This window comes from Lates calcarifer, linkage group LG21 (genome assembly GCF_001640805.2).
Source record: "Lates calcarifer isolate ASB-BC8 linkage group LG21, TLL_Latcal_v3, whole genome shotgun sequence".
Lineage (NCBI taxonomy): Eukaryota > Metazoa > Chordata > Actinopteri > Centropomidae > Lates > Lates calcarifer.
The window spans coordinates 14,968,647-14,987,404 of record NC_066853.1 but is presented as its reverse complement, the minus strand read 5'-3'; the positions used below and the strand labels follow the sequence as shown (position 1 = coordinate 14,987,404).

Genomic DNA, 18,758 nt, shown 5'->3' with positions numbered 1-18,758 from the left:
AAAAGCTAGATATTTCCATCAGGACCTGGTGGAGACCAAAACAGAGCTAAAAGAATGCAAATGTTATCCAGGTGCAGTTAATGCTTTTTTCATGGTTCTGTGCTTACTGAATAATTCTGTAATAGCTTCCAAGAAGCTTCCTGGAAGGAACTACATATGTAATTATTGTAGCCTCTGAAGTGTAGTAGAACACCTCAAAATTGTATTCAAGTACAGTAATTATTCACAACACTGCCACACAAATTGAGAGTCTAATAAGTAAAAACATGATTTTGATGTAGATGTTCTTGGTGTAAACATTCTTTCAGTCATCAAACTAGAGCCAAAACTCCCTCAAAAATTAAAAACTGCTTGCAAATGTCTGGCGTTTGACAGGACATGGACTCGGGGATGTACATGTGCGTGGTTTCCAGCGCCACAGGGGAGACAAGCTGGAGTGGGATGTTGACTGTCAGAGGTACTCGCAGCAAAACTCTCCACACTGTCTCTCTGTTACACTTCACACTCTGTCACTCTTACACTACACCTCCTGTGCTCAAGAAACTACACTCTCATGTAGCCAGAGTTCTTCACCAGAACACTGTCTGCAGCCATAATATGACAAAACCCACTCCAGTTTCACTACTGGTGCATTGGCTGGATTATAACACTTCTGTTTTCCTGTTTCTGTAACAGAAGATGGGCTTTCTCCAGTATCAAGAGTTTCAGAGTTCATCCAGCTTCCGGGGCCTCCACAGAAGCCTGTAGTGACAGAGGTGACCAAAAACACTGTCACCCTCACCTGGCAGTCCAACCCACATGAAGGCGGGGCGGCTGTCACCTCCTACATCATCGAAGCCTTCAGGTATTCAGTGATACACATATTCTTATTCCCAGGACTGTAGTCAGGTAGTGAGTCATTTTTCAGGACAGGTAACTCTGATGAGTTTGTAGATATACTGTAATTCAAACACAGAATCTGAAAATACAATATGTATATGTGTTAGACTAGAAGCCTGGAGACAATCCCAGACAAACACACAACATACATAGACAAACAACCATTCACATTCAAACTTACAGGCAGAGTCACCATTTAACCTAACCTGCATGTCTTTGGACTGTGGGAGGAAGCCGGAGTACCTGGAGAGAACCCACACAGGGACAGGGAGAACATGCAAACTCCACACAGAAAAGTCCCAGGCGAACCTTCTTGCAGTGAGGAGACAGCGCTAACCACTGCACCACTGCATGCTGCTATGTTTAGCTAGGTATAGCTGACAAATTGCCAACTGATCACAGCCTATACTACCATTGTTTACTGGCTATATAGTACTCGTATTATCTTTAGTCATAAATCCATCTCTCCAGCCACCACATTTGTTTGTCTGGTTTGTTAGCCATTCTAGTACAAAAAGAACATTAATTCTGCTTTTTAAGCATTATTTATTGAACTTTTACCCATTTTACTTCTGCCTGAGATAAAGTTTAGCAGACATATCCTCTACTTAACTTTCCACCCCCGATGAAAGCCTCACTATCAGTAGCTATTTCATCTGCATCCACATTCCTTAGTATTCTGACTATTCCCAGATAATGAAGTCTTCTTCATTTAGAGTCATTAGAGGCTGGAAATGACTCATCTCTGCTTGAGGGAGAGACAGTTCTGTTAAGTGACGTCCTGAAGTGAAACCGTGACACTCGCTGCATCAGTATTTCAGCTGTGGCATCCCGAGGAGAGCCATAACAGCTCTAACAACCAACCAGAGGCTTTAGCGAGACAGACAGTGAGTGAAAGAGGAGACAATTACTGCAGTGGTCAGCTCGGCAGCTCTGTCCTGTCCTGGGGCAACGGAAGGAGTTGGAGAGTTCACTCATTACAGAAGCAGGAGAGAGAGTACATGCCAAGTCTACAGACACAAACACACACACAAGTCCAGTTAGCTGTGTGTGGAGAGAAAGCTTGGTATCAGACTTGCACGCACAGCTGATGATTAAGAGCCACTCGCTGCTGCACGCTCCAGCACCAATAAATTGCTAACAAATGTTTGTTTTCAGGCATCAGCAGGAACAAAGAAGGAAATGTAAACCAATATTTTTCTGTTATAGCATCCAGTCTTGTATACAGTATGTAACAATACTTACATTTCTGTTCTTGATTTAAAAGAGAACCAATCTTGATAGAGGATTTATGTAAAAGCAGCCTCTTCCACTCCAAACCCATTTGCAGCTTTTTTTTAAAAAAAAAAAAAAAAAAGCAGAATGACTCCATTTAAATGGCAAAACTGTTTCTCAAGAGAACATTTACTGAGAAAGGTTGCAGAGGAGAAAACACTGATGATAGGAAAACACTGTGGCCTGCTCGATGTAATTACCTCACCATTTTCTCCTCCACGGAATTGAGGAAAATGTTAAATTGTGCTCGTGCTGTTTGATAGTTCCCATTCCTGCACAACATCAGGCTGTTGTTTCCTCACCAGACTCATTCAGACGCCATCACTATAACCTGCTGCAATAAAAAAAAAGGGAATAAAACTTGTTATTGTTGTGTCTGCAAGCTGAGACTGGCCATGTGATTTTAGATGCAGAGAATCTCATGGATCAAACAGTGACATTCTCATTCATTAATGCACTCATGGCATGGCAGGAGAAAATTGCATTTCTAACACTGTCCTGGTTATTTTAAGGAGCTGTTTGACATGTTTTGTTCGCTTTGACAAAAATTTGATGAGAGGGTCATCATCTGTCCATAAAATGTGAGCCTACACTCAGGAGGGTGGTTAGCTTAGCTTAGCATAAAGATTGAGAGAAACCAGAAATTTTAATTTTTACACTGTTACACCGTTTTTGTACAAAAACAAAAATTGACATTAATTAGTGAGCTTTAAAGATATTGGAAGACAGATTTTGATACTTTTGGTCAGAGCCAAGTTAGCTGTTTTCCTCTGCTTCCAGTCTTTATGCTAAGCTAAGTTAGGCTGAGCTGTAGTGTCATATTTACCTTACAGACATAAAAGCGATGTTAATGAATGAATGACTGTATTAAAAGAATGTATGTATTATGTAAAATAAACACTCAATAATAATAAAGTGTATTTGCCAGGAGTATTGCTTATAGATCCCAAGTAATGTTGAAACAATGAGTTGATGAACATAAAAACAGGAATTAAAATGAATTGAAGTCATTTATCAGGACAAAATGTCGAAACTGTTGATGTTTTCAGACAATGCAACATACCCGGTACTGTACTGTTGGTTCACAGTCACCTTGTGCTGTGGGAAATTGTGATGGGTATTTGAGATATCACACTTTGTTTCCTCATAGTCATGAAATAATCTTTTTGTGACGTAATCTGGGCAACTACCATAGTTATAACTGCCATATTGCCTGTGCCTTACCCAGTGTGTAAAATTCAGATTTCTCTCTCTCTCTCTGACATTGCCTGTTCCACTTTCATCCATCTGTGCTATCAGTTTATCAGCTGTGTGGGCCAAGAGTTGTGATCAAACCCATTACCTTGTTATCTCAGAATTACGTGATAATAAATGTGTGTTTTCAAGATAACAGGAGTGAAAAGAATGTTCTCACAGAGAGCAGCACATTTGCCTATTGAGACAGCACTTTGTAGACTGCCTGCCAACTGTATGTTTATCGGTGTACCTTTAAAGGCAGCAAACACCCTCCGGATAAAGATTCTGACCTTCAACTGCGACACTATCATTATACCTCTAAAATCCTGTAATGATTAAGTTGTGATCAATTCTCTTGTTAAACAGAATTACATAGATTGATATTTTTGAGATAATATTTGCATAGTCTCGTTTCTTAAGAGAAAATGTCACTTTTTTTCCTACAGCCAATCAGTGGGCAGCACCTGGCAAACGGTGGCGGACCATGTGAAGCACGAGAGGCACACAGTTGTCGGACTCTTCCCCAACACCGTTTATCTCTTCATTGTCCGAGCAGTCAATTCGTACGGCCTCAGTGACCCCAGCCCCATCTCTGAGCCTGTCAGGACGCAGGGTGAGTTACATTTAGATTGTACTTTTGTAATATATGAGTCCTACAGTGCAATCTTGATTTCAATTTCTATTTTTAAAGAGAGAAATTAGAGATACTGTATGCAGTGCTGAGGAAAAGATAATGTGCTACATATTTTAGAAAAACTTGCTTTGCATATGCAGTCTCCAAACTTATTGCTTTCTCAGTGTGATGCTCTTCTGCCTTGAGCGGTGTTGAACTTCATCAAACACTTTTTCTTTTTCCTTTTTTTTTTTTTGCTGAATAAGTTCAATTCAGCGGTTTTGGGCTGGACTGAATGGATGTCTTTGTTGTTTCAGATGGGAGTCCTACAGAACAGGGTGTGGACCACAGACAGGTGCAGAGAGAGCTGGGAGAGGTGTCTATCTACCTGCAGAAACCCGTGGTTCTCTCTCCTTCCAGCGCCAGGATTTCTTGGACTGTGAGTTGAACACTTGGCTGATGAAAGAGTCTACTTTTCAAAGTCGGCATGCAGTGTGCGGAGGACACGCTAATCTCCAAACATTAACTTCAAAAACTCCTCCAAACATGACTTGACACAAACAGATTAACTTGAAGTACAAACACAGCTGGTTCCACTTTTGATTACTGATGTAAATGTGAAAAGTGTTTCTGTTTTTTTTTTTTCTTTTTTTCGTGTTTGTGTGTGTGTGTGTGTGTGTGTGTGTGTGTGTCTTGCCAACATTTATCAGGTTGCTCGTCAGTCACGGTATGTCCAGGGTTACCGAGTATTTTACCGGACTATCGGCAACTCCTGGTTGGTCCAGGATGTGGAGGCCACGTTTGACCACAGCACCATCTTAGTAGATCTGCACAGCAATACAGAGTATGAGGTCAAGATACGCCCTTACTTCAACGAGCTACAGGGACATGACAGCCTCATGGTTCTGCTGCGTACCCCTGAGGAGGGTAAGAAATGCTTATCAGCTACTTTGTTAATGGCTCAGAACTGTACTGCATTTTGTTTTGGTAATAACATAAAGTAGAGAGCGGTAACTACAGAAAAGCTGAAGTTTAAAATAGATAAAAGGGTTTCATGTTTTCAGGCTGGGTGATGCTTAATTTTAAGTGTCCATAATTTCCAAACCTATTCATTACCAAAACATTGCCTGGAAATAACTATGTAAAAAAAATCACATCATCCATCTAGGAAACTTCTTGGAATTTATTCTGTAATCATAGACCTGTAAAACAGAGCGATATCATAACACTGATGTCTACTACTAATAATACTAATATCATCTTTCCACTTTTCTCTGTCTCCAGTTTTAAGTGCTCCTCCACAGGCTGTATCTGTGGTGCAGCTCACCAACAGCTCCAGCATCAGCGTGTCCTGGGAGCCCCCGCCTCATAATATTCAGAGTGACATCGTTCGAGAGTACAAGGTGAGACGACAACTATCAGCACTTGACACCTGACTCCTGACACCACACCTGATTTTCTCTTTTCGCCTCTGACGTTTATCTCTTCCTTTAAAACCAGCGCCGCAGCCACAGACTGCAGAAATGAAGTGGAACAAACAGTTCTCTTAATCCACAATGTTTGTATTTCTACACAGTCATTACTCAGTGTTGTTCAAATTTGTTGTTTTGATACTTATGAAAAACACTGATTTTAATTAACAATTAGTAATTAGTCATCGCTGCCAGTACATGCACTGCCTGCCGCCGAAAGAGACTGAATTTTGTCATCAGATTCTCGGCTAAACGCTGACTGTCCCCTGTCATCTGTTTGCTCTGTGAAAAAAAACACTCAGTTCTGATTATCTGTCTCTTAGCATGAGCACAACACTGATTACTAATCATCAGGCTGCTATTCTCGGGAAGAAAAAACACCAGAAATGGAACATGCAGTTCTATTGTTTTGATTTATTCTGCGTCTGCATGTTGAAAGTCGTGCACAAGTCAAATCATGAAAATCCAGATTCTTTTGTGTGTGGCGGCCCGTCAGCCGAAGGCAAGGATCACACTTAATCCACTTAAACATTCAATTTGCTGAGAACTGCACACAGTATTAGGTGCGAGCCCTCAAAGGCTTAAATGTGAAAAAATTAAATGTTGAATCTATAGTGAGGATGTATTTCCATTACAGTTCACTGTTTTCATCAAAAAAGAAAGAAAAAAAACTTCACAGAAGATTAATTAAAAAGAAAAAAAGTTAATTCGCCGTAGATTGTGCAGATTAAACTACAGGTGGAAAGAAACTAAGTACATTTACTCAGGAACTACACTCAAGCATGGAGGTACTTGCATTTAATGCTACTTTTTTCTTCTTCTCAACTGAATTTTAGAGGGAAATATTCTACTTTTTACACCCTGCCTTTACTAAGAACTATAGTTCTTAGTAAAGGACTATACTTCTTAGTAAAGGCAGTGACCTAGTGACCTTGTAAAATGACAGTCATTTTATAAAATCATTCTGCAGGAGTACTTTTATTTTGAAACTTCACAAATGAGAAGTTGAATTGATAAGAAATAAAATGCAGCCTTATTCAGTTTAATACACTCAGGAGTTTTGCTGCTACAGCTTTAATTGGTCTGGTATGACCAGTAGTTTATGTAGACTAGTAGCTTATGTAGCTGAATATTTCAGTCCACTGCAGGATTATAGGACAGAGTATAGGACATAAATCCAACATGCATTAACATTCAAGGAGAGAGTAACACGGCCAACACACAAATTGACGCCTTAAAGGCACCTTCTGTATATTGTATAACATCAGGACTTTAAATTTGACTTTTACCTGTCTCTGCATTGACATCTGGTTCTCTTTCATCTGCTGTATCTTTTCTTTCATTGTCTATCCTGTACAACCAGATAAAGGTTCAATGCCAAAAAATCAAAAGCACCCAGTCTGTCTTATTATAATTATAGGCCACATCTTATCAGCAGTGCGGGTGTGCAGGATGAATTCATGTCTTTATGTTTTCACATGTTATAAAATCCTGTGTGTCTGGTGTCAATCAGGTCTGGTGTGTGGGCAGTGGCGTGGATCAGGAGAGCCAGATAAACCGAACAGTGGATGGAGCGGTTCTGTCCATCCTGCTGACGGGCCTGCTGCCTGACGTCCGCTACTCAGTTGTGGTGGCTGCTGTCACCAGCCTGGGTGTAGGCGCTCCAAGCCCGCCTGTCAGCCTGCTTCTGAGTGAGTCACTCAAACTGTTACAGCTACTACAGATAGAGAAATATGGCAAGATGCGAGTCTCAGCTGGCTCAGTTTACCCCAGGTGGAATGTGTATGTGAATGCTGACTGTGCTGTGTGAATGATTTTACAACTGAGGTGTCATCAGCACTGACGTTGTGAGCGTGAAAACATAAATTGTGTTAGTCAGGAACTGACAGTGAGGCAGAGAAGTTTGTTAAGACTCTATTTTATACAGATAGGTGAACTGGGGACTCAAACTCAGAACCCTCTTACTGAGCTAACCAGCCCCTACTGCATTTTTACAAAAAGTAATAGTTAAACATTTTGGGAAATACACTTTCTTGCTTTCTTTCTGAGAGTTAGATAAGAAGTTTGATCGTGTCTAGACAGTAAATAGCCACTAGCTACCAGCCAGTTAGCTTATCTTAGCATATAGGCTGGAAACAGGGGGAAACAGCCAGTCTAGCTCTGTCCAAAGGTAACAAAACCAGCCTACCATCACTCTAAAGCTCACTGATAGACATTTTATGTATTGTTTGTTTGTACAGAAACCGAAATGTAAGAAAGCCAAGAGAAGGTTCAGTACGACTCCCTGTAAAACCACAAATGCAGCATAGTTCAGGCAGAGCACTGAAGCTGTGCTTGTATTGGCTGATTATCTCCAGTCAGTTGCAGTATGCTTTACACTGAATTCACAGCTGTGTAGCTAATCATTCAGCTGTACATGGCAGACATTACAACCTGACACTTTCTGACTGTTTCTTTGACAGCCACGCTTGTGCCAACTCTGTTTGCTGCTGCACCTCCCTCCACAACCCCAACCTCCTCCTCGTGGTGTTTTGTGTTGTTGATTTAACTAAGATTAATGTTCATGTTTGGTGGATTAGCTCTCTCGGCAGAATCCACATCCCGGCTTGGATTCATTGAGAGCCCCCCTCAAACAGATCTAACTGTATAACCCTTTGCTATAAATTGTGACTTCCTTTATGTGAGTGTCTCTGTCTCAATGTGTCATTTTTACACTTCGGAGTCTGCCTGGATTAAATAAACAAGATATAATGTTGTAAATCAGTTCATTAATTAGTGTTAATTGGGGAGCATTACTATGAAGACCCCCTGGAAGCAAACTAATTGCACAACGTTGCCTCTGCCATTTCTTATTTGTGGCTGCGGGCATGTCAACGCTCACAAGGAAGTAGCAAACATTGTATAAATTAGCATCATGCCCTTTTCTAACAATATACGTGACACTGTGCCAAGCAGCACTTAGACAAGAGGATCCCAGAAAAGCCTTATCCTGCTCTACAAATGTGTATCTGCTTGCTAGCTTCTTTCCAGTCTGAATGCTAAGCTAAGCTATCTAGCCAGAAGCAGTAACTTCTATTGTATAGATCTGCGAGTGGTATCTAATCAAACTTTTAGCAAGAAAAAATGTTGAACTACACCTTTAAATTGCCACTAGATTAAAAGACTGTATGTTTTTCACATTAAAGATGCTGACAGCCCTCCGCTTTGTCTCCGGATCATGTGGCTGCAGTGACATGTCTGTTTTTCTCTCAGCTCTCTCACTTGACAAGACTTCAACGGCTGTGAAGAAAGGTGGTAATCTCAGCATATCAGAGCAGATCACGAGCGTCGTCCGCCAGCCGGCCTTCATCGCGGGGCTGGGCGTGGCCGCGTGGTTGGTGTTGATGGGCTTCAGTGGCTGGCTGTACTGTCGCCACCGCAGGAGGAAGCAGCTGGGACACTACACAACATCCTTCGCATACACACCAGCAGGTGAGCAGGGGAGGAAAAAGGAGCTTTTACTTGATGACAGGCACTTAGTATTCAAAGCATTAACAGGAAAGTTTTTGAATTTCTGAGGTGTGACGTCTTGTAGAGATTATCAGCAGCTCCATATCTCTGATGTCAGGTCGATTGCTCCTTGAAGATTGAACTGTAAAAAGCAGAAAAGGTTCAAATGACTTAAAATGGCTGTCAAAAACTTCCTCAGCTGTTGTAGAGCAAACCATCAGAAGTGACAAACCTCCTTGTAGATCACCGGAGATATCTCCAGCAGTGACAAATGTTATCAATTTTAGTTTGGATTTTGCAAATCAATGCCTGTGCCTTCATCACATATGATTAAAAATATATTTATTCCCACTAGGCAGATTTCATGGATGGAATAAAAAACACATGAAAACACAGTGAAGCATTTGTAAACAGTAACCGCTACATACAGTTTATTTTAGAATATGCCCTTTGGCACATGAGCACATAAACACATCAGTTGTTGTTTTGACTTTGAGAGATATTTGCTCATGTTCATAAATACTCAGTGGACAGCCTGAGGCCTTAAGAAAAACATATGCAATTAGATTTTCTCATAAATATTTCACAGTGACTACAGCTGCTATACTAATGACTAAAGACTGTATTATTTCACATTTTAGTATGGATTCTATTATGATCTTGTTGATTTAAATGGTGCAGTTCTCCAGATGCAGTGGTAGAAGCAAGAATCAGCTCCATCAATTCATCAAATGACATCTGCATGTTTATGTAGTGTGGGCACAATCTTAACAATCTTAGGACAAACGTTTGATCTTTTCTGTGGTAAAATATGATTTTTGACAAAATTATTTTTCCTCCTCCAGTTGGCTTTGCACACAGCGATGGATCTGGAATCATAAACGGGGGGTAAACTGAGGATTATTATTTTATTCAGATTATATTTGCCAAATTTTTTTTTGTAAAAATTATTGATATAACCTCACTTGTGTTTCCAGGCCTGGCTTGTTGGGATCAAATATGGGTAACTACCCCTGGCTGGCTGACTCTTGGCCAACTCCGAACCTCACCCATAACAGCAAAGACTCAGTCAACTGCTGCTCTGGCAAATTGGACTCAGACAGATATTATAACAGTAAGAGCTCCCTGACTTTGGGTGTTTGGTGAAATGGCAGATCTTTAGAATACCGACCATCGTCAGTGTAACACAATCTTTTGCTGTTCAGCAGTTGGCATCATCAACTACCCGAACCAGTCGGAGAAACACAGCACAGCGTCCAACGACAGCCCCATCTACAGCACCATCAACACGGCCGCCGAGGACGACCTGCTGGCGTACTACGACACCTACTCCAGCACGTCTTACAACCAGGGTCCGGACCCATACAGCAGCAACCCAGTGCTGTCAAACAGCAGACTTGTGGGTCTGGAGCAGGACCTGGACCAGTGGACCATCCAGTCTGGTCAGTCTGGGTCGGAATATGCCAAGCTCCAATATACCAAGAAAAGCAACGGTGAGGGGTTTCTGCCTCTATAATACAATAATTAATTTCATATAGGAGAAAAATGTGATTCACCTGATCTGATACAGTTGTGTTGTATACAGAGTGTGTAATTGCATTTCTTATATAATGGAAGTTTAACAAAGAAAATTAGGGAGCTTTAACTTTTTTGTCCAAATGTTAATTGTGTAATCTTGCATGAAGTATGAATATTGTTGCTATGGTTACCTGCAGTTTGGTATACCTTGTACAATTATTTAAAACAGTGGTGTCATTGTTGACTGAAACTATGTTTGATGCATACTGATACACAGTTTTCATTCCTGGCTGCCAAACGTTTAAATGGCCACGATGCAAATTCAAATATTGCTACTCTAAGAATAAACCAGTTAGAGCAATTCTTGCACAAGCATTGTTACATGTAGGATTGATTCTCATAAATGTATACAGTCTGCTTCCACCTACCTCTGCATTTTTGTCCGTTTCAAAACAAAATACAAATACCGTATATACAGTCTATGAGATTAAAGCAGAAGACACAGACACGCATTCACCTGTGCATTTTGATTTTTTGCATTTGGCAGAGACATCGACATAATGCAGGTGACTGAGCTGGCACACTAAAAATGATGGAAACAGATTTTTACTTACTAACAGAGATGCTGCACAACTTGCTCCTGCCTCTTCCTGTTCTTTGACTGCAGCATTAGCTTCCACTGTATAAGACTGTATAATGCCTCCCAAGACCAAAAATATCAAAGTGTCTGACAAGCTTATAATAAGATTGCTCAAATCTAAACATTTAAACAATTAGAGGCTAATGCACGAAATAAACAAAATTAGTCAAAAACTAATAATAAACCCAAATTAAAAAGGGTTTAAAAATAAATACATTAAAATTAAATAAAATTAAATAAATTTAACAAAAGACCATGATGAATAAAATCAATGAGCGAAACATTTTTAAACTTCAATACAATAATGTAAATGATTAAATGAAATGAATAATTACCATACAAACACACATACAAACCAGGATGAGAAAGTTAATTTTAAATTTGCATTTACAGATATCAAAACTTTCAGCGGCTCTCTCAAAACATAACGAAATGGCTTATTGCAGAAGTAAGACAAGTTTAAAGAAATTTAGCTTGTCTCATTTTTGGATTTTAATTATTTAATTTACCTCTTTTAAAATCCTACATATCCTACTTTTTATATTCCCTGGTGTTAGTTTTCTATCTTTTCTCAATGCTGGTTTTGTGTTATGGAGATCTACAGTACAGTACATAGTAACACAAAGGAATGGAGAATGGTTTCACTTGCAGTTACTCTACGGAACCTTGAGGCTCTCTTGAAGAGAAAAATTTCTTATTGACCGAGAAAGAAACATTGATCAGGCGGTAATGGAAGCAAGGAGGAGAAGGTTTTTAAAAGTCTATTTTAAGTTTATCATTATATTTATCATTTAAAACAGCCGGTGATTTCAAGCCCAGGGTCAGGCTGGAGACAATGAAAACACTGTGATCACACTGTGTACACTATATAACACACTGTGCTTCGTATTTATAGACAAACTGGTAAGGCAGAAGTCCACTGGTTCCTCGTCCAAGTCGACTCCTCTCACCTGGGTGGATGTTTTGTCGCTTCCCCTCCCTGCCAACAAAAACAAAGATCAGACAAAGACAGGCAAAGAAGAGGAGCAGCACAGGTGAGGCTTGTTCACTAAAATCTGAGTTCTACATCACCAACGCCTTTTCTCCTCATCCAAGACCAATTGCTTTTTGTACTGTCTAATATTAATGCAGTCAGTTTATTATTAGCGCCAAGGCCTCTGACTTCACCTACATGACAGAGAAAGTTAAGGAAGATGGATATCAAACCTGCCCTGTAACTCTGCCAAGGCTGTCAAACAAAATTTGAGTGAAGTTTGGAGTCTGGTGAGTTTTCAAATTAACAACAGTTGTGTCTGAAGGCAGTGAGTCGATTGCGCTCGGGGGTTACAGAGGGGAGCATCTCTTCTAACTAGTTCTGACAGATTAGATCATGGACATTACAGGGTGGGATCGGAGGGCTGTTCTGACTGTGCCGTGTCTTTTGTAATGACATTAGCCACCATCTGACAGTCTGGATTAGTACTTTTCCATTTTCAGTGACACGTCCGTCATTAAATTAGCCCCGACAGCACTGAAGTGACAATAGAGAGTACAGAGGTGGTTCTTGTCCTCAGAAACTCTGTATGGTTCCTTTTATAATAGCTCATTTTTGAAGAATTCTCTCTCTACTTATTTATGTATTTTTTTTATTCCATGTTAGGTATATCTCTATGGATGGCGGTGTTGATTCACATTTCCACCACTTTGCTCCAGAGTGAACTATAAATATCATATTGACAACCATGAAATTTAGTTCAGACATTGATGTTCCCCAGAGGATGAATCCTACCAACTTTTGTGGTCTCTTGATTTGTTCACTTCCCCCTCAGACCAATTTGTAATCACTCTGGTGAACCCTTAAGTCTTCATCTAGCACCACCATCAGGTCAAAATGTACACTTTGGATTGTGATGAAATGCCTGCAAAACAATTGGTGATTAGCAAATGTTAGCATGCTAACACACTAAACTAAGATGGTGGACATGGATATAACAACATTACATCTACTAAACATTAGCTTGTTATCATTGTCATTGTCATGCTCATGCTGCATTTAGCTCAAAGCACAGCTGTGGTGAACAACACCCTCACAGAGCTGCTAGCATGGCTGTAGACTTAGTCCTGGTCTTGAAGGTTTCAGCTTGAATTATATCTTGTGTAGTAGCTTAAACTGAGTTGTGGTATTGCAGATGTTTCTAGACTATAACTAGGTTTCACATTTCCCTCAGAGACACACACTCATGCTGCTGTTACTCATTGCCCGTCCTTTAGCTCTGAGGAGGAGGAAGATGATGATTGGTGTCCTCCGCTGCCGGCCAGAACCTACCTGATGGAGACCTCCAGGGAGGAACTCTCCAGCCTGCCCCCCAAACCAGATGACATGCCATACGCAGCAACATTGATGGCCTCCCCCCAGCGAGACACGCACAAGGCCATCGACAGTCAGCGGCTACAGCACTTGGACCTCTTGGCCCGTCACCACTCGGGCTCCCAGGTCTCCCAGTCCAACCCAGATCTGTTTACCAATGCCAAGGCCCGGGACGCCAGCGAGATGTACCACACCAACCAATGGGCGGACGATTTCAAGGGGGAAAGCCTCGGCAAAGGTCAGTTTGAATTCAGTGTGTTGCCTTGCATCTTTCTGTGAGAAGGCAGCGCACAACCACACAATGTCATGTATAATTTAGTTTATGATGTTACCTAACAGAGAGTATTTGTACACGAAAAATCATGTCGCATTTATTCAAAGTGCAGCTCAGTGTTCCTTAGTTTCCTCTAAGTGTCCCGAGGATGACATCAGTGTGCTTTCTTGTCAGGACAATCTCCTGCTCCAGCTGCCGAGCCGAGCCCTGCAGCCCAGGCACACAGATCCAGGAGTAAGAAGAAAACGCCCAAGGAAGGACAACTCAAGCGAGAGCTACACAACCAAGCAGGTATGACACAATGTTTGTAACAAATCTAACTTCGTTTTTAAGGTGAATTTTTTTTTCATAAGACTCAGGCAGTTTTGTGTGATAGTCTGCCGCTGTGACTGAAATATCTCAACAACTAGCCGTTTCCCCCGTTTCCAGTGTTTATGCTAAGCTAAGCTAACCACCTGCTGGCTGTAGCTTTATATTTAATGTGCTGGCTTCAGAGTGATACCAATCTTCTCATCTGTGTCGCGGCAAGAAAGCGAATTAAACGTATTCTCCAGACTCTCAAACTATTCTTTTAAAAGCGGTGTTTCTCTCTCTCTGTGTGTGGTTTATTTATCATCACTGATCAATCATATGTAGAACTTCCCCCTCCACCAGCCCCTCCCGCTACAGACGACTCCCTGCAGCTCTTGGCGGATGTTCTGAGCCGCAGCCAAACAGACGGTGAAAGAAAAGAGGGCAGCGACTCGCCCACTCTACAGAAGAGGGGAGAACATTTCTCACCACAAAGAAGAGGATCTACAAAGTGGTTATCGCAAGGTAAGTACGACATGTGATTACTAAACTCCATAGCATCGTTCAGTGTCTGTCAACAGACAACAGATAACAGATAATCTGTGAAAAAAGAACAACGTCTCTCCCAACAACACATGCCATCTTGCCTCGGCAGCTTGAACTGAAATAGATGTGTATTATTATTACTGTGATGATTCATGTAAATCCCTTTGAGCTTAGAAAGAACCAACTGCCACCAGTGTATGAACATGTATTATCTCATAGTAGTGGTTCTGCTTTTAGTAGCAGGGGGTCTATTTTCAGTCTGCTCCATCACTTAGGGTTTAACCTATATAAATACAGCTGTAACTTGGGAGTGATTTGTTTGTCATTTGCAGATGAGAATGTAATCCTATATGGACAGTCCAGCTTCCTACCCAAGGTCCAGATGTCAGGCTACGGGTCCCTGGGAGGAGGAGTCTTTCCGCGACCCTCCACAGCTGGCCGCAGGAGAGATGAGGTACGTCTCGACATACAGTGGGGAGCATACACTGCCGAACAAACGCTGTGCCTGCACAGTGCGGGTCACAGACAGTTCAACAGCAAACTGAGGGCAGTTTGAGCTGGTTGTCAACTTCCTCGAGACAGTGAATGGCAGAAGTTTCCCCAGGCTTTTGGACAAGGGCCAAAAAATCAGTTATCTAACGTCGTGACTCAAAAAAACCACAAGTTTCCAACTGTCTCCAAAGTTGAATCTCCTGAAACAAAATAGGGACTTGCAAAAGTATCTGGGGTGCTGTTCAAAACTCTCTCCGAGTTTTCTTCTGTATTAATGTATAAGGTTGGTGTGTTTTTTTTTTTAAAGCATGTATTCTTTAATATATTGAGATGAAATGAATCATTAAATAAATACTCAAAGCTTGAATGATGTTAAACTGTCTAAGGTTTGCTCAGTGACAGAAGGAGGAAACTATAATGAGCTTGATTTCAAGGAGGCTAGAGACATAACACTTTCACAGCTAAGAAAAAAAAGATGAGAATGTCAGTAGAAACTTTGCAAACCAGCTATGCAACATTCATATGTTCAGAATCACTTTGAATGTTAATTTTAAAATGATGGCTCAGCCCCTCTTTTTGAGATATTTGTCACATTACCTGGGATATTTTTGGGGAGAAAAAACAACTGACATTGTGTGCAGGGAACAATAATTTAATTTTGAAATCAGTGTTTTTACATTTACAAAATAGATTTATAATCTTGGCTACACAGGAAAGCAGGATTACTGCTCTGCTGCATTAGAGCCTGACCTATATTTTGGCACTGCTAATATTATCAAACAGTTTTCACTCCTCTCCAGTGCATATCAGTTTTACTGTACATGTCAGCTCATAAGTCACGGGAAATTGCAGGGCGTTGAGTTAGTCAAGTTTCCATCCAAATTTAGCTCAAAATTTTAACTGATTTTCCAGAAAATCGTTGAAGGAAATTGCAAGTTAATGTGTGTTTCCTATCACCACTGTCATGTGGATATTAGGAGTTGGTCCAGCAAGATAAAAAGCTGGTAGTGCTAATTCTCCAGTCAGAAGAAGACACAAGAAGACCTAAGTCAAAGAGCACCGGACACATGGAAAACATGATGTTGGAAATACGACATTTATGTTTGTTTAATGTATCAATTTGAGGAAGGAGGAATAGTCTGAGTTAACAATGGGAAGAGCCCAGGCTGCTGAACAGCAAGATATCCAACTTTAAGAATTAACATGAGGAGAACGATGGGTGTGAACTGATACCATACCTGGTGGCATGCAAGCCGAAGGGCAGTCTTCATATATGTCCGTTATCTTGTGTGACCATGTATCGGTAACCTGCAAGACTCACATGTCTGTAAACATCCCTGAGTGTTAAGATCATACACATGTACACCCTGTAAATCTAAATCTAAATAAATAAATTATGAAATGGGCAACAGCAGGGTGTCAAACAAGGTACATAATACAGAGCATTTTGGGTTTGAATTCAGTGTCTCAGTTCAGTTTGCTGTATTATATTGCATTTTACAGTAAATCTATGACTCAAACTGTCTTCATGTTTTGCTGTATTTCACAAGTTGCTAGCTTTATAAGCTGACTAGTGTATCAATTGATAGAAAAGTGTTGTAGAGATTCTGAAGATCAACTGAGGAACTATCTGCAACATAAACTCCATGTTTCTGTTTCTGTAGCTAACCTGTGTTTAAATGCCACAGTCATTTGCACCTGTCCCATTACTCTCTGTGCTGTGTGTTTTCTCTCCAGAACCTCATGTAGACAGAAGCTGATCTCCCTTCTCCACTTTGATTTCCCGTCTCTGCAAACCATCAATCTGTTGCCATGGTATCTTATGAGAAACTGAAGACAAAAGGGAAAGAAAGCGTCAAGGCTTGCCATCTGCCTTTTCACAGACTATTTCTATTCTTTTTTTAAATTTATTTGAATGATTTAATCTTCCCTTCACCCCTTCCTCTGTGTACATATAGACATATTTGCAGTTTTTTAAAAGATGTGATCAGATATATTACTAAATATGGATCTGGGGGGAAAAAATATTTTCAGGACAATGGGAGGTAAACGTAACTATGACATCAGTGTACAGCAGATTATTGAATGTATCTTCTGTTTACTCCTGACCATGAAACCACGACGGTGTGCGTGTTTGATGACAGATTGGAAAAGATACGAGGCGGAAAATTTGTTAATAACCCATCTTGTTGGTGTGGGTGTGTGTGAGCGTGTGTGTGTCAGTGCATGTGTGTAGTGTTTGTGTGTGTTTCTGTTTTTAATTGTCATCTCAGTGTGACTGTGTACTGTGGTATCCCTGTAGGTCACCAGTGTGTTGTCAAGCTTTTTAAACTGACCAATAAAACATTTATTACAAAAATGTCTTCTGTCCAGGTGTTAATCACAGTGAATGAGCTAAAGCATGTCGGTCAGTACGATATGTATATGTATGTAATATGTGAAAAATTCACGGTTGGATAACCATGAAATTAGTACATACATTCCAGTCTTAATCAAAACTAACTGTAATAATCTCCTGAATTTTATCTACTGCATCACCGAGTGGTTTATGACCAGAGCCCAGGAAGGTTCATTGAAGAAAAAAATAATAATAATTTGAGCATATGATTCAATATTTCATGCTCTCAAATTAATATTTTGAGTTTAGATTTACTATCGTATTATATATATTGCTCCTTCTTTTGTCGAAGGGCAGCAAATGCCTTTAGTCACATAATACACAATAATACACATAATTCATAAATAGCACATTCAGTCAAAAGTTAGAGGAAGACATTTATGAAATGCTCCAGAACCCTGAGGCTGAGCTGTTACAGACTAGATGACAACTGCAGTATTACCAAATAGTGATGGGAATTATGGTCCTTTGAAGGGAGCTGGATCATATGGCTCAGGTCCTTTCCCCGTTTGACTGACTCGAGTGGCTGATGGAGTTACACCATTGGTCAAAGAGTTTTGGCGCAAAGAGTGCAACTCATTCCAAATTTATCACGTGCAAATTTAGCCCTGCAGAGCATCCAAATGATGCTGCCTTTTCAAGTTTAGTTCAATTTTCTGTCCAAAGAAGTCACCCTCCTTTGAATGGCTGGCTCTCACTGTTCATGTAAAGGGGAGTGGATGTAGGCCAAACAGTGAAATTTGTGCACAGTGGTAAAATAAAACAGCTCCCAAGTACGGCTCTGTCTCCTACGTTTGTACCAAAGAGCCATGGAAAAGAATCAGATTGTTCACAAATGTAACATCACTATTACCAAGATTTACAATGATTCAGTTACACGTAAGGGCTCTCACAGGATGACATGACATGTTTTACAACCAAAATCTGAAGTATATCCACATTATCAGTGGAGTGTGTGAAGAGTACATTCGTGGTGAGATTGAAACTGATAAATTATGCTAAATCAAATTTTTCTCAAGGTCACCTCAAACCTAATCAGCCTCAGCTGTACTTTGTATTTGGTGCTAATTAGCAACACCTGCTAATGTTGCATTGTTAGCATTGTCAGTATGAGCATTTTGGTGCGCTAATGTTAGCATTTAACACAAAGCATGACTATGCCTCAGTACCTGCTGCTATCATGGCTCTTGGTATTGTTAGCATGTAAAATAGAAAAAAATATTTTTAGAATGATGAGTCATTTGCCTTGACTTATACCTTAAAGATAACTTTATGACTGTATTTGTGA

General features: G+C 40.5%; 1 protein-coding gene across 1 annotated transcript in view; it reads left to right on the top strand.

Annotated features, from left to right (window-relative positions):
- LOC108899773 (roundabout homolog 2) overlaps window positions 1-17,107 on the top strand; it is a 48,121-nt gene extending 31,014 nt beyond the window's left edge. Inside the window, exons 10-26 of the mRNA XM_051065721.1 lie at window positions 376-457; window positions 676-844; window positions 3,837-4,003; window positions 4,321-4,442; window positions 4,714-4,930; window positions 5,288-5,406; window positions 6,989-7,166; window positions 8,728-8,946; window positions 9,810-9,852; window positions 9,942-10,078; window positions 10,170-10,457; window positions 12,018-12,156; window positions 13,373-13,707; window positions 13,918-14,034; window positions 14,380-14,559; window positions 14,913-15,034; window positions 16,810-17,107. Coding sequence (XP_050921678.1) covers window positions 376-457; window positions 676-844; window positions 3,837-4,003; window positions 4,321-4,442; window positions 4,714-4,930; window positions 5,288-5,406; window positions 6,989-7,166; window positions 8,728-8,946; window positions 9,810-9,852; window positions 9,942-10,078; window positions 10,170-10,457; window positions 12,018-12,156; window positions 13,373-13,707; window positions 13,918-14,034; window positions 14,380-14,559; window positions 14,913-15,034; window positions 16,810-16,821 — 2,646 coding nt within the window. The 3' untranslated portion in view covers window positions 16,822-17,107. The remainder of the gene's footprint in view (window positions 1-375; window positions 458-675; window positions 845-3,836; window positions 4,004-4,320; window positions 4,443-4,713; window positions 4,931-5,287; window positions 5,407-6,988; window positions 7,167-8,727; window positions 8,947-9,809; window positions 9,853-9,941; window positions 10,079-10,169; window positions 10,458-12,017; window positions 12,157-13,372; window positions 13,708-13,917; window positions 14,035-14,379; window positions 14,560-14,912; window positions 15,035-16,809) is intronic.
- The last annotated feature ends 1,651 nt before the right edge of the window (window positions 17,108-18,758 follow it).